This window comes from Pristis pectinata, chromosome 19 (genome assembly GCF_009764475.1).
Source record: "Pristis pectinata isolate sPriPec2 chromosome 19, sPriPec2.1.pri, whole genome shotgun sequence".
In the NCBI taxonomy this organism is placed as follows: Eukaryota; Metazoa; Chordata; class Chondrichthyes; order Rhinopristiformes; family Pristidae; genus Pristis; species Pristis pectinata.
Window position 1 is genome coordinate 14,786,862 of NC_067423.1, and position 27,138 is coordinate 14,813,999.

At 38.8% G+C, this 27,138-nt stretch overlaps 1 protein-coding gene across 3 annotated transcripts; it reads left to right on the top strand.

Moving 5' to 3' along the window:
- The first annotated feature begins 45 nt into the window (after positions 1-45).
- LOC127580311 (peroxisomal succinyl-coenzyme A thioesterase-like) lies at positions 46-25,349 on the top strand. Of its 3 annotated transcripts, none has more exons than XM_052033605.1 (12): positions 46-205; positions 4,107-4,203; positions 5,957-6,163; positions 7,949-8,048; positions 13,771-13,961; positions 18,092-18,267; positions 19,445-19,564; positions 20,151-20,233; positions 20,517-20,610; positions 21,740-21,820; positions 21,913-22,054; positions 23,520-25,349. In XM_052033605.1, the coding sequence occupies exons 2-12, from the start codon at positions 4,110-4,112 to the stop codon at positions 23,648-23,650; spliced, it is 1,419 nt and encodes a 472-aa protein (XP_051889565.1). In that variant the 5' UTR covers positions 46-205; positions 4,107-4,109; the 3' UTR covers positions 23,651-25,349. The 3 variants fall into 3 exon arrangements, with proteins under 3 accessions (XP_051889565.1, XP_051889567.1, XP_051889566.1); XM_052033606.1 differs by lacking the exon at positions 46-205 and adding an exon at positions 883-901; XM_052033607.1 differs by lacking the exon at positions 21,913-22,054 and having other exon boundaries at positions 23,520-23,651.
- The last annotated feature ends 1,789 nt before the right edge of the window (positions 25,350-27,138 follow it).

Sequence of the window (27,138 nt, forward strand, 5' to 3'; positions counted from 1 at the left end):
TGGTTCTGTTGCCGGGGCAGTTGCTGGTGTGCGTCAGTCACGTGATCACCCCCCCCCCCCGGGCCGACGGCTCCGGAAGAATCATCGAATCGGGCAGCCGGGGAGTTGGGCGGTTTATTCGTCATCGCCCGGCGCTGGACACGATTGCGGGCGATGAGAAGTTTATTGGGGGCAGGAAGAAGTTTGCACGGCTGTTTAGCGGCAGGTGTGTAAAACTATTGAAAACAACAACAGCGCGACAGTCGAGCCGGAGGCCAGCGCGCATGCGCCTCGGATGGGACCTCTGGCCATTTGTTGCGAAATGATTTCCAGTAAAGGATTTTTTCTAGTAATTATTGTTCGTCTCTGATCACTTAAGCTTGAATGAATAGTTCTGTCACTTATGACCTAAAAGGGTTGAGGACTGTGCTGTTCTGGGCACTTGGGAGCTGTCGGTCTCTCTGATCTGCTGCGGAAGTATTTTGTTTCATAAGCAGTTTTATAGCGGTTGAGGATTAAATACTGCCATGATAATAGTCAGTTCTTTTCTCTCAGGTTTATCGTCTTACTTGAAAGAGGGTAGAGTCCAACATATCTTGGGTTTGAATCAAAATGTCAGCTGAGGGGATGAACTGTGTCCCAAGAGCGAACATTTTAATCCACGGCCTTCTGAGTCATTGGTGCTTGTACAAATGTTCACTTGCACTCGCAGCTCCTCAGCAAATGAAACAATCTGTGCCTGCATGAAGTCTGACTAATAAGTGGACTGTGGGTTTGGATCAGGTCAGAAACTGGTTATCCAATGGCAGTGACTTATCTCCTGACACCCCATGTCTTTCCTTCATCTGGAGGGCACAAGTCAGGAGTCAGACGGAATACTCTGCACTCACCTGGATGATCTCAACTGTCCTAATCTCTCTTTGTATGTCTGTCCTGCCATCACATGAATCATTTTATTATTATTAATTTATACTCCCTAAATGGCAAGAGTATCATTTCTTGAAGCCAACATTGCACAAAAACTCCAGATGGGATTCACCAAGCCATTGTACAACTGCAGCAAGTCATTTGCTCCTGTACACAAATCCTACCATGATTGTACTATTCATTGTTGGGTGCTTTAGATGTCCTGAAATTGTAAATGTTATTTTTTTCCTGAAATGTTTTGTAATGAAGTGAGCTTTGTTGGAACAGCAAATAAGGCCAGTATTAAAGAACCCTGAGGACCGCTATTGTGGTCAAAGCTTGTTTGTTTAAGAAAGCTGTAATATATTCAGGATTTGCAGGATTTGAAGAGGATGTGTACTATAGGTGATTTAAAGAATAAGTAAATTCTACTATTAATGTTAATTGTAAATAGTTTAGTAATTTTTTAAAAGACAGCTTCATCATTAGTCCTGTTTATTTATACCAAATCCACCAAGGCTGAAGCACTTTGTATGTATTTTTGCAGTGCCAACTACTGGCAAGAAGTTTGAAGTCAGTGAGGTTGGTTGAGCTTCTATTCAGTGAATCACTTGACACAGTTGCAACGTCTTCATATACAATAACAATAGAAATATTGCTATCAGTCATTTTTTTGTAATCTAATAGGTGTCTGTGCATTATTGTGAGAAACATTCTTGTACTCCGATTGTATTACAGAAATAGAGTATCCATACTAGAGTTGGGCATCAATGTAGGAGATCAGTCCTGAATCCTGTATTGGTTCTGCTTCTTGCTCTTGTACAGAACTTTCATCATCTTGATGCCAATATCCACCCTGCTTTCACTTTCACATGGTGCATGTCTGACTGCTTTCCTTTGACTGTTTGCTTCCTGTTTCAGGATAAGTTTGTGACCAATATCTATTGCAAGCCTTGGCTGTATCTTGGCTGTATCTGCGTCCACACTGCTTCCTGCAAGGACTCTGTTCTACTCTTCCAGCTTCTGTAGCTCAGTTACATTTTTTCTGATATTTTTCACACCAGCGCTTCTGAGGTTGCTTCCATTTTATTTTCTTAAACACGGTTTCTTCTCCATCACAGTTGACACAGCTCTCAATCTTATCTGTTCCATTTCCTGTGTTTCTACTTGTGCCCCTCTCCTCCTTCTCGAGCATAGATAGAGATTCCCCTTGACTTCATTTTTCACCCAGCCCACCACCTTATTTAACGGACCATCCTCTGTAATTTCTACCACCTTAAACATGATGAGGGCAGGCACGGTAGTGCAGCAGTTAGTGTAACGGTATTACAGCGCTGGCGACCTGGGTTCAATTCCGGCCACTGTCCATAAGGAGTTTGTGCATTCTCCCCGTGTCTGTGTGGGTTTCCTCTGGGTGCTCTGGTTTCCTCCCACATTCCAAAGACGTACTGGTTAAGAAGTTGTGGGCATGCTATGTTGGCGCCGGCAGCGTGGTGACACTTGTGGGCTGCCCCCAGAACACTCAACACAAGAGATGTACATCGAAACACACAGTGAAATTCATGTGACTAATAAAGATATGCTTATCTTATGATGTAATTATCTCTCCCTTCCCGCTTCCAAAGGGAACATTCCCTCTGTACTCTTCCATCTGCACTTTTCTCGTGACACCCCTTTCCATTGTCCAGGGACATAATCACATCTTCCAGATGAAACAGTTATTCATGTGCTTCCAATTGTCTCTACAGTGGAGAAACTAACATATTTTGGAATACATCCTTCTTTGGGGTGATCCTGAGCTCTTAGTTGCCTGTTACTTTAATTCTCCATCCCTCTCTTGCCCTTAACTCCTTGGCCTCTTGTACTGTTCCAATATAAGTGCAAGAAACTGTAGAGAGTTGTGGACACAGCCCAGCGCATTACGGAGACCAGCCTCCCCTCCATGGACTCTGTCTACACCTCTCGCTGCCTTGGTGAAGCAGCCAGCATAATCAAAGACCCCACTCACCTGGATCATTCCCTCCTCTCTTCTATCCTCTCCCATCAGGCAGGGCACATATCAGCAGCCTCAAGGACAGCTTCTATCCCATGGTGATAAGACTATTGAACAGTTCCCTTATACGATGAGATGGACTCTTGACCTCACAATCTACCTTGTTTGACCTTGCACCTTATTGTCTACCTGCAATGCACTTCCCTATAGCTGTGACACTTTACTCTGTATTCTGTTACTGTTTTTATCCTGTACTACCTCAATGCACTGTCTACTGAATTGATCTGTCTACTGAATTGATATGCATGACAAATTTTTCATTGTACCTCAGTACAAGTGACAATAATAAACCAATACTAATACCAAAATAACATATCAGACTTGGCATATTACAGCTCTCGGGAATTCATGTTGAATTGAACACTTTTAGAAAAACTGCTGAGGCCAGTTCTGATTACATGTCATCAACTTGCAACATTAAATCAGTGTTTTTTCTCTCCACAGATGCTGCCTAACCTACTGGATATTTCTAGCATTCTATTTCAATTACTTAGCAGCTACAGTGTTTTATATCTTATATTTCAGATTTTTTTCCCTTTCCTGTCCTGGTTCAACTTCTATTTATGTGTTTCAGGTCAACAGCAAGCCTTTGCCACCTTTGTCTGCCAGTACCAATCCATTTTGGTCATGCAATCTCTTGGTCTCCATCCTTTCACAAACATTCTCTTGTTTTCTCCACTTTTTACCTTTCTCTGCAACTTAAAACATGTTTGATTTTAAATTTTCCCTAGTTCTGATTGAAGGATCATCATATTGAAACATTATTTCTGTTTCTCTGCTTGATCTATTCAGTATTACACTGTTTTCTGCTTTTATTTTAGCTTTCCAACATTTGTAGTCTTTTGCTTTTCAATCCTAGGTAGATATATTCAGTTTACTCTTTCCATCAGAATGTTGAAACGATGTCAATAAAAACAAATCTGCATTCCTGTGTTTTTCTGTTTCAGTAGTTCTGTTTAAAATGTAACTGGGAAGATTGTTCGTGGGTTAAACATTCTGTTACAAACTTATGCATTAGGATCATGTAATATTTTCAGATTGTAAATGAAACGACACTTGTAGAAAGTCAACATACATAGAGCTGGAGCATTTGTAATTTTAATCGTAACTGACATTATTTGATTCATTTGGCATATTTTCATATTAGCATTATTCTTTGCTTCACTAGGTTATGAAATATTTTTGGATGCTACAATTTATAAGAGGTCGCTATTCTTATAACTTCTGCAAAATGATACCACGTGTTGGAAAACTGCTCACTTCAGGTACAGTATTATACTGCATGAACTTGTATCTTCTCGGTCAAACGAAAAATGATGGATAGTTTCTTAAATTTGTTTTTTTAAATCTGTAGCCTGCTCAACAATTATTTTGTAGAATGAATTGTTTACTATTATACCAATGTGACTAAATAACTTGTCAGAATTCCGGTTTGGTGGAATTATAGTGTTGGGATTTTATCAGTGAGAGCTAAGGAGCTGCTGTTTAATGACATCTCATGAATTAAATCTATAAATTCCCTAGAAAGAATGAGAAAACACTGTCATTCTCTCCATGGCTTTCACTGTTCCTTTACATACTATGATCTTTTGTACTGTGATCTGATGAGTTCTGCAAAAGTACCCCCTGATTTCCAAAAGCAGTCTATCAAACTTCAGGATACTAATGCAGCCCCACATTTTGATTAATGCTTTCCTCAGACAATACCACCTTCCTTGTAAGTTGATTAACATAAGTGGCTGCAATGCTTGACTTTGACATTGGTGGAGAGTGAATTAATTTAGCATTTCATTTTGCCCTCCCACATTTAAATTTGCATTGGAACCATGTTGTGGGCATTTTAGAAATTTGTTTGCATCAAGAGCTTAAGGTATAGCACAATAGGTAATTTAAATGAAACTGGTTAATGTAAAAAAAAGCTTGTTAGAAGTACAGGAGGGAGATAGAGAGCTTAGTGGAATGGCGTCATGACAACAACCTTTCCCTCAATGTCAACAAAACAAAAGAGCAGGTCATTGACTTCAGGAGAGGGGGCGGTGTACATGCACCTGTCTACATCAATGGTGCTGACGTCGAGAGGGTTGAGAGCTTCACGTTCCTGGGAGTGATCATCACCAACAGCCTGTCCTGGTCAAATCACGTAGATGCCACGGCCAAGAAAGCTCACCAGTGCTTCTACTTCCTCAGGAGGCTAAAGAAATTTGGTTTGTTCCCTTTGACTCTCACCAACTTTTACCGATGCACCATAGAAACCATCCTATCTGGATGTATCACGGCTTGGTACAGCAACTGCTCTGCGCAGGACCGCAAGAAGCTGCAGAGTTGTGGACACAGCCCAGCGCATCACGGACACCAGCCTCCCCTCCTTGGACTCTGTCTTTACCTCTCATTGTCTTGGTGTAGCAGCCAGCATAATCAAAGACCCCACCCACCCAGGACATTCTCTCTTCTCTCCTCTTCCATCGGGTAGAAGATACAGGTGCCTGAGGGCACATACCATCAGACTTAAGGACAGCTTCTACCCAACTGTGATAAGACTATTGAATGGTTTCTTTGCACAATGAGATGGACTCTGACCTCACGATCTACCTTGTTGTGACCTTGCACCTTATTGCACTGCACTTTCTCTGTAGCTGTGACACTTTACTCTGTACTGTAATTGTTTTTACCTGTACTACATCAATGCATTTTGTACTAACTCAATGTAACTGCATTGTGTAATGAACTGACCTGTATGATTGGTTTGTAAGACAAGCTTTTCACTGTACCTTGGTACAAGTGACAATAATAAACCAATAGCGATAATGATTCTGTAAAGCACCAAGGTACATTTTATCACATTAAAGTAAGATGTTGCAGATTAGCTTATTGTTTACATTAGACACATTTAAAATAGACTGTGGTGGAAGTTAAATTGTTTTTAAAGGCTGTTTAAAATCTACATTATGTGTAAATTTTCAAGAAACTATTATCGTTACATGGATATGCCTCTGTACATTATTTGTTATTTAAATCTAGGTACAGCAAAACAGTATCATCCAAGTGTGGCACCCAAAATCAAAGCAGAGCCAGCAAGAGGACTCGTGGATGAACCAGTCAAACTTGAGATTACACATTTAGTCCCAAACCAACAGATTACATTGCACTCGCAGCTTTTATCTGAAGATAATGATTGGTGGATGGCATACGCCCATTACGTCAGTGATTCAGAGGGGAGTGTCCGAGGTTTGTGCAGCTAAGTTACACTATGCATCTTTTACCTTTTTCAGTGGAACTTCATGTAACTAAAATTTAGGAAAGAATTTTAACTCTCAAGAGAGATGCTTTGAGCATGGGTGGGAAATACTTTTCATACATCCTTCCATTTTTAACAGAGGTGGCAAGTGATCTCCTCTCAGAAGGTGGGTCAATAAGTTTTCAAAAAAAAACTTTTAAGGGGACATTTACATTATGAATAGTTTGTGGAGCCTCCTTGAGATCTGATGAGCATGTTTATTGAGCCTGCTGTATCAGCCAATGATTTAGAATGGGGTGTTTTGTTCACAGAAAATAGTCAAGTGGACATCAAGTAAAGTTAATTTATTTTAAGAGCAGGGAAAACAAAGCTACAGCTTACTTTCTCAATAAGAGCTGATTAATTTCTTGACAATAACTCTGCAAGTGGAAATGGTTACAAATGAATGCTGTGCATGAAGTCATTTTGTCTTTTGCGGCAGTGATCACCAAACACTATAAGAAGGGAACAACCCAATTGTTTACACTGACTAGCTATAGTGTTTTCATTATATGTAACCTTCTCAGAAAAATGCAATGATGATTCATCCTGGGAAGTGGTCACTTTTTGATTTCAGTGAAGCTCCTGTGAGTTTTTTTTTGATACCAGCATTAAAGGTTTAAAATTTAATGGCAGATAGAATTTAATCCTGAAATATGCAATGTGATGGACTTTGGGAGGACTAATAAGGATGGGGCATTAACAATGAATCACAGGGCTGAAGAATAGAGGGACCTTGGTATACGAGTTTAAGGAACCTTGAAGGTGGCAGCTGGTAGATAAGGTAGTGAAAAAGACATGCAGGATACTTGCCTTTATTAGCTTGGGTGTAGGTTATGGAACAGCTGTATAAAACATTGGTAAGGCCACAATTGAATTATTGTGTGCAGTTCTGATCACCACATTAAACAGAGCATGATTGCACAAAAGAGAGTACAGAGGAGATTCACCTGGATGTTGCTTGGGATAGACTATTTCATTATGAGAAGTGACCGGATAGGCTGGTTTTAGTTTTCTTGGAGCAGAAGAGGCTGAAAGGGGTGGTGTCTAAATCTAGAGCATTTGGGTTTGGGATAAGGGGTAAGAGGTTGGAATCTGGAAATGTGCTGCCTGAGTGGATGGCAGAGGCAAGTACTTTCACAGCATTTAAGAAATGTTTAGGCAAGTACTTGAATTGCCAAGGTGTAGAAGACTACAAAACCAGGTACTGGTAAATGGGATGGTTGGTATGGACGTTGTGATGAAGGGCTGGTTTCTGTGCTCTATAATTCTGACTTCTGTAGTCTTTTGCATTGATTCTGCAATTAATAGATAAACTGCTGTTTAAGAACCAACAGCATGATCAGCCTGGTATGACTTCTCAGCATATCAGTAAATGATTATAACCTCAATTAGAAAACCAGGTGGAAATTCAGATGCATCATTTGGACTAAAGTGCTTCATGTAGTCAAAGTAGTTTGATCTTGTGGGTTTTATGGTGAAATAAGCTGAAGGGAGGAAAGAAGAAAATTTTTCATTTGATTTTTATCTGATTCTAAGCTAATTTGAAAAAGAATGTCTGACCATATTGATTAGATATCTTTAATTTTATTTTAACTTTGTAATATGTCTTGTCTTTAGAAAAAACATTTATTCAATGTATGTTCATGTACATGCATTCAATATCTAACTTTTCATTTGGATGGAATTGTTGCAAGTAGAAGTCTTGGATAAGTTTTTAATATTATTGTTCACAGTCAGTCATGATAAATCATGGGGAGGCACTTACACTGGTCAAGAACCGATGGGCTTAATCTGGAGCATGAAGCTTGCACCTGATAATCGTCAAGGAATGAGGTACAATTTTTTAAAAAGTTGTGGACATTTAAAAGATATAGACCAGTTATGTTTTTGTATTAATGTTTTTTACATTTTTGAAATCTTGTATGCCTTCATCATTTCATTTCTTTTAATCCACTCACGAAGTGGGGATGTGGTGACAAGGAGAGTATTTGTTGCATGATTTTAAGTCCCTTTGAGAAGATGGCAAATAATTGCTCAAGTCCATGTGATGAAGCTACTCCCAAAATGCTATAAGGAAGGAAGTTCTGGGATTTTGAACAGGTGATGATGAAGGAACCTTTATATTTCATGGTTTGTAAGGGAATTGTCATGAACGCTGTTTCCATGCTTTCCTCCCGACTGTAATCATGAGTTTGAGAGATATTATCAATGAAACCTTGAGAGCTGCTGTAGTGCATCTTGTATCCGGTGAGGTAAGTGGGTGTTTTAGGTTCATTGAGTAATATAGCACGGAAATGGGCCCTTCAGCCCGACTGGTCCATTTGGCAGTGTTTGGCCCATAACCTTCTAAACCTTTCCAATCCATGTACCTGTCCGGATGTCTTTTAAAAGTTGTTATTGTACCTGCCACAACCACCTCCTCTGGCAGCTCTTTCCACATAGATACCAGACTTCGTGTGTAAAAATAAAAGTTGCCTTAAGTTCCTATTAAATCTTTCCCCTCTCAACATAAACCTATGCCCTCTACTTCTTGATTCCTCAACCCTGGGAAAAAGACTGTGTGCATTCACTCTATCTATGCCCCTCATGATCTTATACACCTCTATAAGATCACCTCTCAGTCTCCTATGCTCCAAGGAATAAAGTCCTAGCCTGTCTAACTTCTTCTCATAACTCAGTCCCTGAAGTCTTGGCAATATCCTTCTAAATCTTTGCTGCACACTTTCCCATTTAATAACATCTTTCCTATAGCAGGGCTTCCAAAACTGAACACAATTCTCCAAGTGCTGGATAATGTGTAGATTAAGCAACTTACATTGTCCTTTGTACCTCATTTGGTCAAATGCTTCCTTGACCTCAAGGGTAGAAACTTTTCTGGAACTCAGCACTTGTTTTCTTTTGTTCAGATTTGGACTAAAATTGTAAAGGGATCTGGAACTGAGTGTTCCTAGCAAAAACAAAACTGAGCAGTGATAAGCAGGTCAGAGTCAGAAGTTGAGTTTATTAATCATATGCACAAGTACATGAATGCACAGGTGCAATGAAAAACTTACTTGCAGCAGCATCACAGGCACATAGCATCATATAAGCAGCATTCACAAGAAAAATATAAATTAAACATAAATGATACATATATTTTACAAGAAAAAAACAAGTAGAACAAAAAAAAGTCCATTTTAGTGCAAAGTCATTAGAGTGGTTATAGTGTTGCTGAACTGTAGTTGTGATTAGGGTTTAGCCAGTTGGTTCAAGAACTGAATGGTTGAAGGGAAGTAGCTGTTCTTGAACTTGGTGGTGTGGGACTTCTGGCTTCTGTACCTCCTGCCCAATGGTAGCTGCAAAAAGATGGTGCGGGAGAGAGGTGACACTTTGCAGGCAGCTACCAGCAACAATATTTTCATACTCGAGATTTAGTAAGTGGTGCTTGGTGCTGCTGTGGATGTCATCTTCCAGTACTTTGACAATTGAGATTGGATTAATGGGGAGGGAAGTAACAGGATTGGATGTTTTGTTTTTTTTGGAAAGCTGTCTGAACAACACTGGGTCCAGAAGTGATATGGAATAATGCAGAAACAGGGTATTGAATTTTGGCTGATTAGCCACTATAGTATTAAATGGCAGAGCAGGCTTGAAGGGCCAAATAGCCTCCTTTTTTTATGTTTCTGTGATGGTTTATTACCTTTTGACCACTCTTTCAAAGAAGGGATTTGGGAGGTGATGTGGATGGGGTGGGAAAGTATTTTATGTTTAGAACTGAATATATTCTGTTTTCCTGCAAGACAAAGGGGGTCTGAGATAGTCAGTACATCAGTTTCTGATGAGCTAAATTTGATGTTTGTGAAGGACTTCAAATAATATTAATTTGTTAGGTTGTCAAGATATGTATTTAAAAAAAAATCTGGCCATTTTACTGCAAAGCTTGTTTCTTCTTTTGGAAGAATGTGGAACTAGTGGTTATTATTTAAAAGTGGTCAGAACATAGAACATCACAGGAATAGGCTCTACATGCGCTGACCATGATGCCAATCTAACTAATCCCATCTGCCTGCACGTGTTCCAAGCACATACCACTCTCCATTTGGGGGTGAAAGAAATTTTCCTTGTAAATTTTCCCATCTCACCTTCAATATATGCCATTTAATATCTGAAATTTCCACCTTTGGAAAAAGATTCTTGACTACCTACTCTATCTGTGCCTCTGATAGTTTTATATACTTCTGTCAGGTTGCCCCTCATTGTCTGACGCTCCAGAAAAAAGAATCCAAGTTTGTCCAACCTTTCCTTGTAGCTAGTTCTCTCCGATCAAAGCAACATCCTGGTAGACCTCTTCAGTATCCTCTCCAAAGCCTCCAAATCTTTCCTGTAATGCGGTGACTAGAACAGTGCACAATACTCTAAATGTGGTCTAACCAAAGTTTTATAGCTGCAACATAACAATGCACGAGGATACTTAGATCCCTCTGCAATCTCTCACTATTTAGGTGACTTTTTTGTTTTATTTTTCTTGCCAAGATGGCTAATTTTACATTTTCCAACATTATATTCCATTGTACCAGATCTTTGCCCACTCACTTAACCCACCTTTATCTCTTTGTAGCATCCTTAAGTCCTCTTCACAACTTACTTTTATACCCATCATTGTGCCAGCTATAAAATTATCAACCATGCCTTTGGTGCCTTCATCCAAGTCATTTATATGAATTGTAAAATGTTGAGACTTCAACATTGATCTCTTTGGCACATGATGTGTTAGACCTCGCCAATCAGAAAAATACCTACTTATCTTACTTTAATTTTCTATTAGTCAGCCAATCTTCATGCTAAAACATTTTCTCTTTGACCATGACTTTTTATTTTCTGCGACAACTTTTGAAGTGGCATCTCATCAAATGCCTTCTGCAAATCCAAGTGCAGTACATCTGCTAGTTCCTCTTTATCCACAGGACGTATCCCTGTTTCAAAGAATGCCAATAAATTGGTCAAACACAACTCCCATTTATAAAATGTTGACTTTGGATAATTATCTTGAATTTTTCTAAGTGCAGTGCAATAAAGTCTAATAACTTTCACAATGACAACTGTTAAGGTAAATAGCCTATAGTTTTCTGTCACTCTCTTGTTTTGAACAAACGAGTTACATTTGCTCTTTACTGGGCTCGAAAACTTTTGGAAATTAAATCCAATGCATCAACCCATCTCACCGCTTTTAGGGCCCTGGGATGCAGTAACTTGTCAGCCCACAGCTCCAGCAATTTGCTCAGTACTACTTCCCTAGTGATTTGTAAGTGTTCACATTACTCTTTATATTCCTTTTCTTTTCTGGCAAATGCTTTATTAATCAAAACCATATTTTTTTGTAAATTGAGGAATTATTTCTGCAATTGAGCAATGGATGTGTAAGATTTGGACATATCAGGAAAATGCTATAGGTCTCCTTGATAAGAATTCGTTGCCTTCATTTGTCTGGAGACACTCTACAGTACATACCAAGTAGATGCAGAGACTTGATTTGGCAAACCTTATACTGCACCCAGTGCCAGAGGAGGAGCAGCAAGGAGACCAAGATCCTGCTCAGCACCCACAGCTTATCTTACAGCTCAGTAGAGAAGGTTGGCATTGGCTGCTTGGGATGCAACATATTCCTTGAGAGACAATTTTCATAAAGAGCCTGCAAAATAAAATTTCCCCTGGCAAACCAAGTGACTTTGTCCATATTACAGTCCTTACCAGCAACAATCAGATGCTGTAGAAAATCTCCTTGCATCCTTCTGTGCAGGGTTCATGCTTAAAGAACTTGAATGAATTTTCCGACAGTCTGTAGATGTAAACAGTGGTGAACAGATCTTGTGAGATCATGAAATTTCTTGTAGCATTTCTCCATTATGTGCAAATTCTTACTCTTATTGCTGACTACTCTGCCCAAGTTCTGCCAGGCTTTACCTTTGGAGAGCCTGATGGATCTCTTGGCCACCCTTCCCAATGTACTTTGCCAATTTGGTGCATAACCTCTCCTTCCAGACATATATCTTGTGGACCAGGACTTGCATACCTTTGAGTCAATATGGGAGCTATCTCCCCCTTCCTCTCGTCTCTTATCTCCTTAATGGCAGCCATAAATTGAGTTCCTACTATGTGATTTCTCTTCTTTTCCCATACTGCATCCTGTAAGGACTCCATTCCACATTTCCAGTTCCTCCATCTCCATTGTATTTACTCCATTGTTGAGACTTGCCATGCAGGTGTTTCTGAGATTTCTTTGTTCTTCCTGAACTATGGCTTTCCCTCCACCATGGATAACGGAATATCTCATCTATTTCCCGTACTTCTGCTCTCACTCCCTCTCCTCCTAGGTGAAGCAAGATGGAATTCTCCTATTCCTAACTTTCTGCCCCACCAATATCCCCTTTCAGTGGATCATCTTTTGCAATTTCTGCCTTCAACCACCACCCCACACATCTTCCCTTCCCTTACCTTCACAACTCCCTGGTTTGCTCTTCCAATTCCAACCGCTGCCCTGGTGGCACTTTCCCATGCAACTGCAGGAGATGCAATGTCTGTCCTTTCGATCCCTCCCTTCTCACCATCCAGGGAGCTAAACAGTCCTTCCAGGTGAAGCAGCAATTTGGGTACACTTCTTCTGACCTAGTGCGCTGCATTCTGTGTTCACATGCTATGTTGGCGCTGGAAGCGTGGCAACACTTGCGGGCTGCCCCCAGAACACTCTACGCAAAAAAGATGCATTTCACTGTGTGTTTCGATGTACATGTGACTAATAAAGAAATGCTGTACATTGGAGAAACCAAAAGTTGGGTGCCTGCTTTCCTCAGGGGTGACCATGAGCTTCCAAGTGCCTGTCTCTTTAATTCTCCTTCTCATTCTGCACTGACTTGTGTGCAACCACCTTGCACTATTATAATGATGCCCATTGTAAGTGTCAGGAACAGCATCTCCTCTGTCTGGGTGCATTGCAATCTTCAGGACCCAATATTAAATTCTGTAATTTCAGTTAACCTGCTTTCTCTGTCTATGTCAGAAGAGGCAAAGGCATCCGTCTGTGATATTTGCTCAGTTTTTCTATGTTCATTAATATCACTTGACCAGCTGGGTATATCCAACTGACCTGTATTTTATGCCCATGTCTGTGTACTCTCTCTAACTGCCCTCATTTCAGAGTTTTTATGGCCATGTTTTCTCTAAGTAACTGCCCCCATTAATCCATTTGCAAGATGACCTTGTTAATAGCTTATCCCATGGCAACATCAGTCCTGCGCAATGAGAGATGTTCTCTTTGTCCTATTCCTCACTCCCTGACCCTCTTTGCAACTTACAATTTGTTTTCTCTTCCCAGTTCTGATGAAGGGGCTTCAACCTAAAATGTTAACTGTTTCTCCTTCCACAGGTGCTGCCTGACTGATCAGTGTTTTCAACATTTTCTATTATTTTCAGCATCTGCAGTTTTTTTTATTTTTATCTGCAATTATGCACCATTTCTAAACTTCTACTTTGACATTCAGCTATAGGTTGTATCTCTTAACTATGCCAATTTACCTTTTAGGTTGCGGAAGAAGGATATAACCATCCCATTTTCAATAACTGTTTCCGTACACAATGGGTGGATTTCCAGTAATTTTGACAAGGAAGCAGTACTGGCATCGGTTGTATTAGAACGCTTTTATATGGCCCCAGGCACCACTAGGTTAGAGGTCAGAGATGGTCGTGTTGTTGGAACACTATTCTTACCACCAGGTAATGGAACTCTGTGCTGCAAAACAATATTATTCCATTATTTGTCTTTGTACCTAGTATTCCATAGACTTGCCTACAATTATTCTCAATCCTTTCTCAATTCCTTTCTATGTCATTTTCTTTCTTTTATCTACCTGATTGCTTACCATAGAAAAACTTGGAGAAAAATAGTTTTACGTAGCACTTATTGTGTATCTTTGTATATCAAAGTGACTTGAATTCAGTGAATTACATTGAAGGATGTTTACTATTATGTAGGAGAATGCAGCAGCCTGTTTTTGTATAGCAAGATCCTGTATTCAGATTTTTGATTAATGACCAAAATGTTCTTCCTAGTTTAGCAAGAAATGTTTGCTAAGGAACCTGAAGTCCGTGCCATAGAAAAAGGCAGATAATGATCCATCAAAGTGACAATGTTTTGGAAGATATAATTTTTTCTTGCTATTAGTCCAGAAGATATAGTTATTCTCTGGAACACAGCTTAAATTTCAACCTTTTTAGGGAGGCACAGGTGCATCTCACCTTTTTGACTGTTCTGTAATACTGTTGATGTTCTGGGTTAACTGAATGACCATCATGCATTTTGCATGTTTACCTTATCGTTCATTGTCCTATGATAGAAATGCTTAGAATAATCTATCTTTTAGGTTGAAAATGAAGGTTGAGAAGGAGCAGTAATGTGCAAGATAGAGGTTTGATTTTTATGAGAGGGATAGTGATATCAGAAATGAAGGGCATTGGGACAATACCGAAGTGATAATGCCAATACTAACAGCAGCTAATATATGGGTTAAGAGGGCAAGGTAGTTAACAGTTTTGAGGAAATTGGATTCAAAGGAGTGAGATATTGATGACAGTATTCTTCATATGATTAGCCCTTCAATCAATTTCATATGCATTATATCATCCAATGTTCAAAGAAGACAGGTCATGGCATTTTGATCTCCATTATGTTATATTTTGTTGCAGTGCTGTTCTCTGAAATATCCTCTCTTGTTGCTTCTAAGCTCTAAAGAGACGATCAACACTTCCTTCCTCTGTGTGGAAGTAAATGCTTTGCAAAAAGCTTCATATTCTTAATTCTCAATTTCCCAGTACTTCAGTACTATGGATGTCCCACCACTAATCCTTCCTTCCTTCTGATGACTCAAACTTTACACACCTAATCATTTTAGTGTTGTGCTTTATATCAAACTTGAAAAGAATAAAGCATAAGGCACATGGGTTTGGGTTACTTTAGGCATTCAATAACATTAATATGTATGTTAACAATATCAGATTGTTCAAGTGACATGACTAACAAGGATCATGCATTCCAGAGTGAATCCCTTTGAAGCAACTAATTGACAGGAAGCTTTCTTGAATGTTACATATCAATTCTTGGCCATGACAAAATTCCAATATTTTCTGAAATTGCATTATAAGTAAAATATGGTTTAAAGAAAATAATCCAATTACAATCAGTGGAAAAATCCTGGCAAAAAATCCTGAAGATTCCAACCGACTTTTTAATTTCCTTTTGATGGTCAATAAAATCCCAAACATTTAATGTGATATTTTAATGCAGTATCCACAGACATAAAAAGTATTCTCAGACATTATATGCTTTTGGTTTACTCTTTTTTTCAACTTTTATATGATATTGCATTATGAGATTAAGCTCCTTACTTTAGGAGTTCAATGGCATTAATGTACAAATAATCATAATCGTTGTTCTGGTGACGTGATCTAGTGATATCACCTCCCATGTCCACATTCATCTTTTCCAGAACACCACATTTAATCCCTGCATTTTGGTGTCTTCTCCTGCTACAGTACTGAAACATCTGTTCTCAAAGTTACAAAGGCCATCCTATGTAATTATACCAGCAATAGATAGATATCTTTATTAGTCACATGTACATCGAAACACACAGTGAAATGCATCTTTTTGCATGGTGTCGCCACACTTCCGGTTGCCAACATAGCATGCCCACAACTTCCTAACCTGTATGTCTTTGGACTGTGGGAGGAAACCGGAGCACCCAGAGGAAACCCACGCAGACACGGGGAGAACGTACAAACTCCTTACAGACAGTGGCCGGAATTGAACCTGGGTTGCTGGCACTGTAAAGCGTTACGTTAACCTCTACACTACCATGTAGTGTAATCTAAAGGATAGATTATCCTTCCTTGTACTTATTGACCCAGCTGCAGCTTTTGGTCCGATTAACTATACTATCCTCCTTCCAGACGAAGGGTCTCAACCTGAAATGTTGACTGTTCGTTTCCCTCCATGATGCTGCCTGACTTGCTCAGTTCCTCCAGCAGCTCATTTTTTTGATCCTTCTTCACTGTTCTGCTGGATGAAATTGCACCCAATCTTGACCAGAGCATCCCTGCAATGAATTCTCTTCTTGCTCCCACACAACAATGATCTGGTGTCATCCATGGATTTGACCTTGGCCCCTTCCACATGCTTCTGAAACCCCATCAAAACATTTCAGTACAGTGATTGGACCTCCCCACCACACTTCTCAACCCTATCATCTTTAACTTGCCTGTCTACTTGCCCGACATCCAGTAACAGATGAACGTATATTTTCTCCAGTTATTGAATATTTGGAAGTCCACAGTTATTCAGTTGAGTCAGTCAATTGGTTATAATTTGAATCATTTGATACTATATCCATGAAAATGTACAGACACATAATTGGTGATCCTCAGCACTATATTATATTGGGAGAAAACCCCCAACTATATGTGGGCTCTTTTCATGGTAAAATTATTCAGTTGCTGTCTGACCTATTAAATGTCTTGAATTATTTTTTGTATTAGTTTTGACAGACATATATTGAAGTTTTGACTATTGCTAATTGTTAGAATGCTTGCTTTTGTCAGAAGATATTGGAGTTAACTGTCATTCCAGAGTTATGAGACAATATATTAAAGAATATAGAACATAGAACATTACAGCACAGTACAGGCCCTTCAGCCCACAGTGTTGTGTTGATATTTTATCCTGTTCTAATGTTTATCTAACCCTTTCCTCCCACATAGCCCCCTATTTTTCTATCATTCATGTGGCTATCTAAGAGTCTCTTAAATGTCCCAAATGTAACTGTCCCCACAACCTCTGCTGGCAGTGCATTCCACGCACCCACCACTCTGTTTTAAAAAAAACATACCTTTGACATCCCCCTTGTACCTTCCTCCAATCACCTTAAAATTATGCCTCCTCGTGTTCGCCATTTTCGCCCTGGGAAAAAGTCTCTGACTGTCCACTTGATCTATGCCTCTTATCATCTTGTACACCTCTAAGTAGGTGATAAAAGTTGTACAGCACCATTTCAAACAGAAAAAAGGTATCTTCTCTGGTATTCTGACGGATGTATCTCCTTTAACTAGTAGCATTCAGATGACTTTTGTCATGTAACAAGTTGATGTTTGATGACATCTGTGTGCAAGTTGGCTGCTGCAATTTGCACAAGAATTTAACATAAACATTAGTAGTAGAAGCATATGGTCCCTCATGTATATTCCATCAATCAATATAATCATGGCCTTGGCTACATTTTCCTGCCTGTTGCCTATAACTGTTGACTTTTCCATAAATCAGAAATCTAATTTGGCCCTGAACGTTTCTGGGTTAATTCAAAAACCCTCAGAGAAGAAATCCCCCATCTCTCTTAGATGTGTGTCCCTTATTCTGCTTGTTTCAGAACCTGCCTCCTTCCTCACCAGGAGAAACAGTATCTCAACATCTACTTTGTCAAGTCCCTTCAGAATCTTGTGTTTCAATTTGATCACCTCTCATTCTTCTAAACTCCTTTGGGCATTGGCGGAATCTTCAGTAGTCAGTCCCTTCATCCCAGGAATCGACAGGGGACCTTCCCTGGGTTGCCTCCAATGCATGTATATTCTTCAAGCAAGAGGACCAAAATTGTACTTCATTGACTGTGAAGTACTTTAGGGGATCCTGAGAATGAGTTGTGTAAAAAGTGTTGGTGTATATAAATGCATATTGTTCCACAACATTTACTTTCAACGTGTGCTGTTATCATGACCTAGATTGAGTACATAATGTTCTACTATACTCGAACAATGTGTTGACTGCATTTTAGAACTGTATATCCTGATGTTCTTATTAGGCCCTGGACCATTTCCTGCAGTTCTAGACATGTGGGGTGGTGGAGGTGGTCTTGTTGAATACCGAGCAGCTCTTCTTGCATCCAGAGGATTTGCAGCACTCGCCTTGGCGTACATAGGACATAAGGATGTTCCACCATCATCGGAAGTCTTTGAACCAAAACTTTCTTACTTTGAGGTAAAGAATATTTCATTGGATTTAAGTATTTTAAGTACTTCTGCATTTGAAAGTTGAATAATTGATGATAATTGAGCTCTCGCTCAATGTCAGCAAAAGCTTTTCATTGCATCTGTGCATACGTGTCCTTGTGTACATGACAATTGTTACGGACTCAGTGAATGTCCCTTTTAGATAGAGATTGTGTGTGTGTGGCATGCTTACGTCAATAGAAGATAAAGGACATAATGACGTTGTTGAAGAAGTCAGAAGAAGAGAGAGAGAAGGGAGAGAGACACCAGCCTGCTAGTTTTCTCTATCGATGGATGAGAAACAATAACTGTGTCTGCCACTGAAATCCATGTATGGAAGTTGGAAGTAATCCAGTGGAGTTCACTTTGTTGCTGACCTGTAGAAGGAAACAGGTATTTGTGTGGACGACCACGATTCGGATGCTTTTCGGGGTGAGGAAGTCACTACCGAGTAAACACTGAAGTGTTGTTTGGGTTCCATCGTGGAACATTTGGATTTTGTAATTACTCTCTCTCTGTTTCTCTACATCTACGTCTTATCTTCAGACAACAGTGGTTGTTGAAGAAGCCCTTGCTCATGTTTCACCTTATGGCTTGCGGAACTGAACTTTAAGAACCATTCCTGAACTTGGAGTTTGAGACTTTGTCACACACACACGAAGAGTTTAGTTTTTGGGGTTAACATTCGAGGTTTAACATTTTTGAATTCTAACATACTAACATTTTTACTTTTACGTATTATCATAAGTAGTGATTAATAAAATAGTTTTTAACACTGAATCATGCTCAGTGTGTTTCTTTTGTTGCTGGTTCGTGACACAATAAACTTGACTTTGACTTTGAAATTGATAATTCGCCAGTTTTCTGAGTATTTGCATTCAAGTAAATAATTAAGTTCAAAAATTTTAAACTTCTAAATAAAAAAGAAAACAAGGAAGATTGGAATAGTTCCTCTTTGTACTCCCAAAGCAGGCAACTCAGTGGTGTGAAAAGGACACCTCCAAAATATAAATGGGCCAAAGTCAGGCACAGGCAAAGGATGACAGAAGTCATATCCTGTCAAAATTCCAGGGTCAAAAACATTTTATGTGTTTGATGTTTATTGTTGTTGGATTCAGTGATGTTGTTAAATAAGAAAGTTATTTATATTGTTCACTGACACACAGGAGGCCTTTATTGCCCTCAATAACCATCCAAAGGTTGCAAAAGGGAGAGTTGCCCTTGTTGGGCTTTCGCTTGGATTTACAGTGGCACTCCTGATGGCAACAGAGCTCAAAAATATTCACGTAAGTTTAGTCAACTATGAAAGTGACTTGCAAAAGAGGAATGTTAAGTTTGGGATCTAATGGAAACTTGGTACAAGATTCCAATGCAACATTTTAAGTCATTTTATTATTGCCAGATCTAAACTAGTTTTATGTCTGTTCACTAAGTTTTGAGTGATAATCTGACCACTGTAGCATATTTTTGAAACATCTGCTGAATAAACTTATGAAAGAAAATTTTCAGTGTTAAGCGTTAAAATGGGAATTAATAGATTGTTTATTTATCTGCAGTTTTCAAACTAAGAATCTGTATGTTTTAAAACAGATTTACTCATTAGGTCTTGCCATTGCAAAGCAATTAAACTTCTGTCAAGACAGTCTAATGAATATTTTCCCAACTAAATGAGAATATTTTCCAGTTCTGATCTAGTGTGCAAAATTGTAAAATGATCATGACTGGTTAATACCATTGCAGGCAGTGGGTTCATTTACTGGTATTTGGTTTTGTTACCCTATCACTCAGCTTCTCGTTTCATTTTTACAAAGAATACAAACTCTTCTGTTGATCTTGTTTGTTCATTCACTGGACCTTACACTTTTCCTTCAGCCCAAGTGTGTAGTCTGCATCAGTGGAAGTCATTTTAACCTTCTCAAGGACGGAAATGCTGATCTATTTGTTGATGAGAATGAGTAAGTTGATCTAACTTCTTGGAATTTTCTTTTTTTATGTATAACTGCTTTTCTTCCATGTGTATTCATTCCTTAAGATGCAGGCTATAATATGAGGGTGTTGTAGCAAAGAAGTTTAAATTTAGAGAGTTGGCAAATGCCTCAACCTCTGTTGTGAAATTGGTAGGCTGTGTGAAGCTATGTTATTTTCAAAGAAGGGAAGGGTTAATGGATTTAAAACACAGTACAGAATAAAATATTATTTTGGATTTAATTGTGTTTTTTCTCCTGTCTTTTCACCAAGTCACATGGATAAAATTAAGTTTGCGGAAGATGGCTCTATGATATGGAAATACATTCCCTTGCCGTTCCCAAATGATTCAAAGTTCTTCGTGAAGGTAAAAAGCTTTTACTAACAATGGAAATAATAAAAGTTTTTCTGCTGTACCTTGGTACATGTGACAAAAATAAAACAATTTACCATTTGTATGACCGTCTATAAATCATCATCAATGGAGGCAAGCCTCTGTGATAGATAGCTGCTGATTGCTTTTAACAGTGCCTTTCCTACAGGGCAGGTATTGCAGTGGAATTTTTAAAAAGCTCTATTTTAATAAATGCTATGAATATTATTATTATTACATAGATTCTTCTGCAGCGCACCAAAACACACACAACTGTCATCGTGATGTTTTTTTCACCAGTGAATGTTATAGAGTAAATCTCCAGTAATCTGGCACACTTGGGACATTGGTGCTGATTTGGCAGATTTTCTGGACCATTGCATGTTACTCCTTTTCAATTCACTTATTTTAAAAGAAATTCTGCAGTAGTATAATAGATTTTTCAGTGAACCAGGTGAGTTTCAACGGAGGGAGGGAAATGGGATTTCCAAATAACAGGATAATAGATTATGAGCATTTTACTGCACTTTGTTTTGGGCTTATAATTAGACCCTGAACTTGTATGCCATTAATAGCAGAGACTTTTTTGTTCATAAAAATACTTGATCTGTTTATGGAATATTGCCAGGCCACAAATGCAGGCAAGATGTAATGTGTATAAGTGCAATTTGAGGTATCAGTGGAAAAAATATATTTTAAAACAAATGCAAGTGTTTCATCGTGCTCCTTTATTTATAAAGATCATTTGATGTAGACCTGTAAATTGGCCATTTTTCTACTTTAAAAAAAGTTATTAATGGTAGGAATAGATAATTTTGCAACTGCATTGTTCAGCTACATGCAGTAATTGAGAAATCAAAAACTCAAATAATTTACTTTTTTAAATTTATGTGCCATATTTGAATGCCATAGTTGTACAAACTCAATTTGTAAATCAATTGCTTGAATTCCAAATATTAATGTAGAGAGAGTTCTGAGCTAAGTTAATGGCAAAATGTTATTTGAATATTTGTAGAAGGGATATTTTTACTTGCCTATGTCTTCAGATTTTCGCTTTAAATGATTTCATAACACAAACTGCTGTTAATTCTTCGCAACATAAGTTCTTGTCTTTGATTGTAAGCTTGACAAAATCAGATGCCCCTTGATGATTATCTGTGGTGAAGATGATCAGAACTGGCCTGCACCAGAATCTGCTGTTGAGGTAAATGCATATTCTGCATACTTGCAGATGAGATTTTGAGGATCTTGACTAGAAGTATTTGTAGGTGAAAACTTGGTTGCTTTTTCTCTCAGATACAGAACCTGATGAAGATTGTAGGAAATGATCACTTGCTTACAACAATCTCCTATCCTCAGACTGGACATCTAATTGAGCCTCCATATAGCCCACATTTCAGGGTAACCAGGTTTAAGATACTTTCACTAAACAAAATAGGTGAGCTATTACATTAGTTGAAGTGCAACTTTATACTACTAATGATAATGTTTGTTCCCAGTAATTAAACTGCAGGTATCCTTGAGGGGTGGGGGGGGGTGGTGTTGTGGGTAAGGTGTTGTACAATGGCACTGAGCATTCCATTCCCTTGTGTAATTGAATATAAATTTGAGTGTATAGTTTTCATTTCTATTCATTTAAGATGGCTCATTGGCATGGTTAGTAGAGCCACTGCCTCACAGGACCAGCAACCCAGATTCAATCCTGATTTATACTGCTATCTGAGTAGAGTTGGCATACTTCCCTGTGACTGTGTGGGTTTCTCCCAGGTGCTCGTTTTCCCCCACGTCCCAAAGACATGTAGGTTGGGAGGTTAATTGGCCACTGTAAATTGCTCCTAGTGTGTAGATGGGGGAGTTGACGGAGATCTGGGGATAGGTGTAAGATTAGAGTAAGTGGATGCTTGATGGCTGGCTTGGACTTGGTGGGTTAAAGGGTCTGTTTCTATGTTTTATAACTGTATACTTCTCCACAATATGCATTCTCCAGTTCTTTAGTAACATATATACAGTGTACTATTTGAAACCAATATCCTACATTTCTCTTTAATAGAGATATTATCAAAATAAAAAAATGATTGCCTGAAACTTCATTTCAAATTATTGTCGGCATTGGTTAGAATGTGAGAGAAAAGATCATTTTGCTTTTTAACCTTGATGCCAAAGTGGGTATTTTCCTCCCTAAGAATTTCTCCACGTGCACCCTGTCAAGACCCCTCTGAATCAGCCTTCCTTGCTATTCTAAACTCAAGTGGATATAAGCTTGGTCTATCCAAACTTTTCGGGTTGAGACCCTTCCTGAGGACTGGAAAGAAAGTGGAGAGTTAGATGGTATATAAAGGTGGGGGGAAGGGGTGGAGTAAGAGCTGACAGGTGATAGGTGGACCCAGGCGAGATGGGGCTAATAGGCAAGGGGGGAAGGTGAGAATGATATAAAAAACTGGTAGGTGGAAGTAACAAAGGGCTGAAGAAGATGGAATCTGATAGGGGAGGACAGTGGAACATGGAATAAAGGGAAGGAGGTGAGGAGGGAAGCTGGTGGGAGGTATTTGTGGGTGATGGGCAGATCGCGAGGGTAGGGGAAGGGGAAAGAGAGGGGGTGATGGGGGCCGGTGGGATAAAGAGAAAAAAAGGGACAGAGGCGAGTGGTTACCAGAAGTTAGAGAAATCAATGTTCATGCCGTCAGGTTGGAGACTACCAAGGTAGAATATAAGATGCTGTTCCTCTAATCTGTGCCTAGCATCAACTTGGCAGGAGTTCCAACTTGACGCCTCACATTCTGCCTTGGTAGTCTTCAACCTGACGCCTCATTCAAATTATGATGCTTGCAAGAATTGAACTGTTGGACTCCAGCAATGATACATACCTCAATCTAATATTTTTCCAATGCCTTTTCTTCCTGCAGTGAACGTCTTATGGGGAGGAACAACTAAACCTCATTCCGATGCTCAGGAGGATTCCTGGAAAAGGATTCTTGCATTTCTAGAAAAACATCTTGTAATTGAACACCCTGCTGTAATCCAGTCCAACCTGTAAAAGTAGTTTCTTGTGTGAAATTGCCAATTGTGCCTTCTAAAGAAGCAACTTTGTTACTTGGTCTGTTTTACACCTTTTGGATTCATTTATAGTTTACCTTTGTGGCATAAATTATACTTGAGGTTGGATTAGAGTCGTAAGCAGATATGCATGGAAGGGAACCATTTAGCCTACTGTAACTGTCAGATCTTTGGCAGAGCCATACTGTACATATAGTCCCACTACCTACTTTTTCCCAATATCCAAGCATTCTTCTTCAGTTAATTCAGCAGTTTACTTTTAAGTGTTTCCATCAAGCTTTTCAGCATCAATATGGGGGTGGTGGGGAAATCCCTATGGTTCAAACTCTTAAAAGTTGTGCCCTCTGTCACTGGAAACAAGTTTTGATCATCAACGAGAAAAATCTTTGATCTTCCATTTATCTTCTCTGCTGTAAGGTGAAGAACCTTGTTTCTCTGGTCTCTCTAGCCTTTCATCTGTGATACCAGCCTTTTAGGAAGGAGGTATTCCTTAAAGGGTTGTGAATCTATGGATTTTTTTTCCCCCCAGAAGGCTGTTAATGCTTAGTCATTGAGAATATTCAAGGTTCAAGTCAAGGTTCAATCTTATCTGAAGGAATTTTGGTTCATGGGATGCTGCTCAGAGGAGTTCTCTTTCTCTGGTAATACCGATATGGTATATTTTTATACACCTTTAAGTAGGTGATTTGTCTTCACAGGATGTATTTTGCTTTCTTATGATGATATTCAATTGATTCGCTTGTGATTTCCTGTGGAATTAATCATTGATGACTGAAACTGCATTCCTGAGGATGTCAAGTTATTTTGATAGTGCTCAGTTTATATTCATGGTTATTTAGGGTTCAAGAGAAAGTAGCAAGCTTGGTGTAAACTTTAAATTATAGTGTTTTCATGAATAAAAGCTGCTTGCAGTGGTGTTCCACAGGGCTCAGTGCCAGGTACCCTCCTCTCAATGATTTCTTCTTAGTGATTTTATATTTAAATGATTAAGAAGTCTGTAGATGATACAAAAATTGGTTGTGGTTGATAATGAGTAAGAAAGCTGCAATAGAGGTAGAAACTCTTGCCAAATTTAAAATGTTTTTGGTTGAGCACTTGATAATAGCCTTGTAAGTTACAACACACCAAGAGCAAGAACATGGATAGCTTTTTCAGCCAACGTGGATATAATGGGCCAAATGGCTCTTTGTGTTGTAAATATCTATGATATGGGAATCAGGCAGAAAAGTGAATTTAAGGTAGAGAATCAACTATGATATTGAATGATGAAGCAGCCTCAAAAGACCAGACAGAAATCTAAATCCTGTTTTTCATGCTCCATGCTTTGGTACTCAACATCAATGTTTATAAAATTCAAAATCACACATGGCCTTGTCAACTTGTCTTTACTTCAAAAATGTTATGTGCATCAATACTCAAGCACCTATCTTCCTCCACCTTACTTAAAAATTAACTGAGATTATATTTAAGACCAACAAACATTTTATATTGAAAGATTCAAATTATGTTATGTGCTATTCTCTCTCTTTGGTAATACTGAATGGTGTATTTTTATACACGAAGTAGGTAATTTGTCTTCACATTATGTACTTTTTTTTCTTTTGATGATATTCAATTGTTTCACTTGTAATGTGATTTTCTGTGGAATTAATCATTGAATAAACTGCTGACAAACTGCATTCCTGACGATGTCAAGTTATTTCAACAGTGCTCAGTTTACATTTATAGTTATTTCAAAATCACTGTAATAGTGCTATAGCTTTGAGGTACCTTTTCAAAACAACGCTAAAAATTCAGTAACAAGGACTATTTGGAAGATGTACTTCATGCTGTTTTTAAAGCTGTTTCAAAAAGTGTTTCATTGCTGAATGATCATGTAATTATGATTTTGATACTTTCAATTAATGAAGTTTTTTTTTGGAAAATATTGCTGTTAACCATATGATTTATAGATCTTGCAGTTTATATTTTATATTGGGGATCTGTAGTTGTGTCAGCTTGTATCCACTTAAAATTGCTGACCAGGTAATTGAGATAGTGTATTACTTTTGATATTAGTTGAGGGAGGAATATTTTCCACGACACAACCAAATAGTGCCACAAGATTTGAACCATCCTTCTTTCCCAGGTAGATGAAACCTCTTGTATAGGAGGTACATTGAAGTCTTATGCACTCAAGCCCAAGAATGGCTGTTAAATTGACAAACTTCTAGCTTACAGGCAAGAATGCTACAAGTTAACAAATCTAACATTTCCCACAGATGTCCCTACAAATTCTCAACAACTACACATAAGGAGTGGAAAAATCATAGAGAAGTGTACTGAGATCAAGATTTGCATCTTTAATTTCAGTGTATTAAGAGGCCTAGATGTTCATTACTGCTTTGTCTATTTCTCAGGCATCCAAGCTTTTAATACAACAAGAAAGAACCAACTGCTCATTTCTAGCCTTACACACATTGGATCAGGGATTTCCATGAAGTGCGTGTCAGGATGCTGATAATTCAAAATTAGCTGTCATGCTTTCTTGATTTTTACCTTGGGCACATGTGTTTATTTCACACAACCTTGCTGAAAGAGATCAAGCAGTGTTCACTGTTACTTACTGCTTTATCACTTGATACTGCTTGTCAACTCCTTGACAATTTTCGGATTATTTTTCTTGGCTCTGGTAAATTCATTGTGGTTTATGAGAGATTTTGATGATGCTTCTATTGGCTGCCTTAAAATATAGCAAACTGCAGACAATGTTGTTCTGGGAGGTTGCGGGATGAAGGTGGGGAGAGCTGGGGAGGAAGGAAAAAGGAAGACAGCAGAACACAGGAGGTACTTGGAAGAGGCACTCGGATAACAAAGTCTTTATGTAACAACTCTACTACCTCATCATCACTGGTAAGTATTGTTTGTGGAATCTTCCCCATTAGCAAGGAGGGTTTCAGCAAACCATTTTCACAATTCGACCCTTGGCGTAGGCCATTGACAATGCTGTCAAGGTTACTGTGGCCCTCATCCTTTTTCTACTTCTTTCAGCTTCAGAAAGCAGCGTTACTGACCTCTCCCAATATGCAGCCAAGTACTGTGGCAGGTTAGTCGCTGACGCTCCCCATACCAAGGGAAATATCTACAGCTTCTTCCCTATTAACAATGTGAAGCAGGATGAAAGATTTAGCTTTCATCCACATCCAAGTACTACTGCGTGAAGCTTGCAGTAGTGCACCAATAAGAGAATTTTTTAAAAAAATCTTGTGCATTGCCAGAAATACAATGACACCAGGGACTGGGTGCCTCAGCTACGTAGAAGTTTCAGCAAATCTGTATTTGAGCATGGAAATCAAGGACAGATTACAAAGGTGATTAAAATGAAGGCATGTTATAGATAGGAAAAAAACATCAACTGGAAGGAGGGTGATAGCCAGAAGACCTAAATCTCAATAATTGGAAATGGGACAAGGAGGTGGGCAAATGATT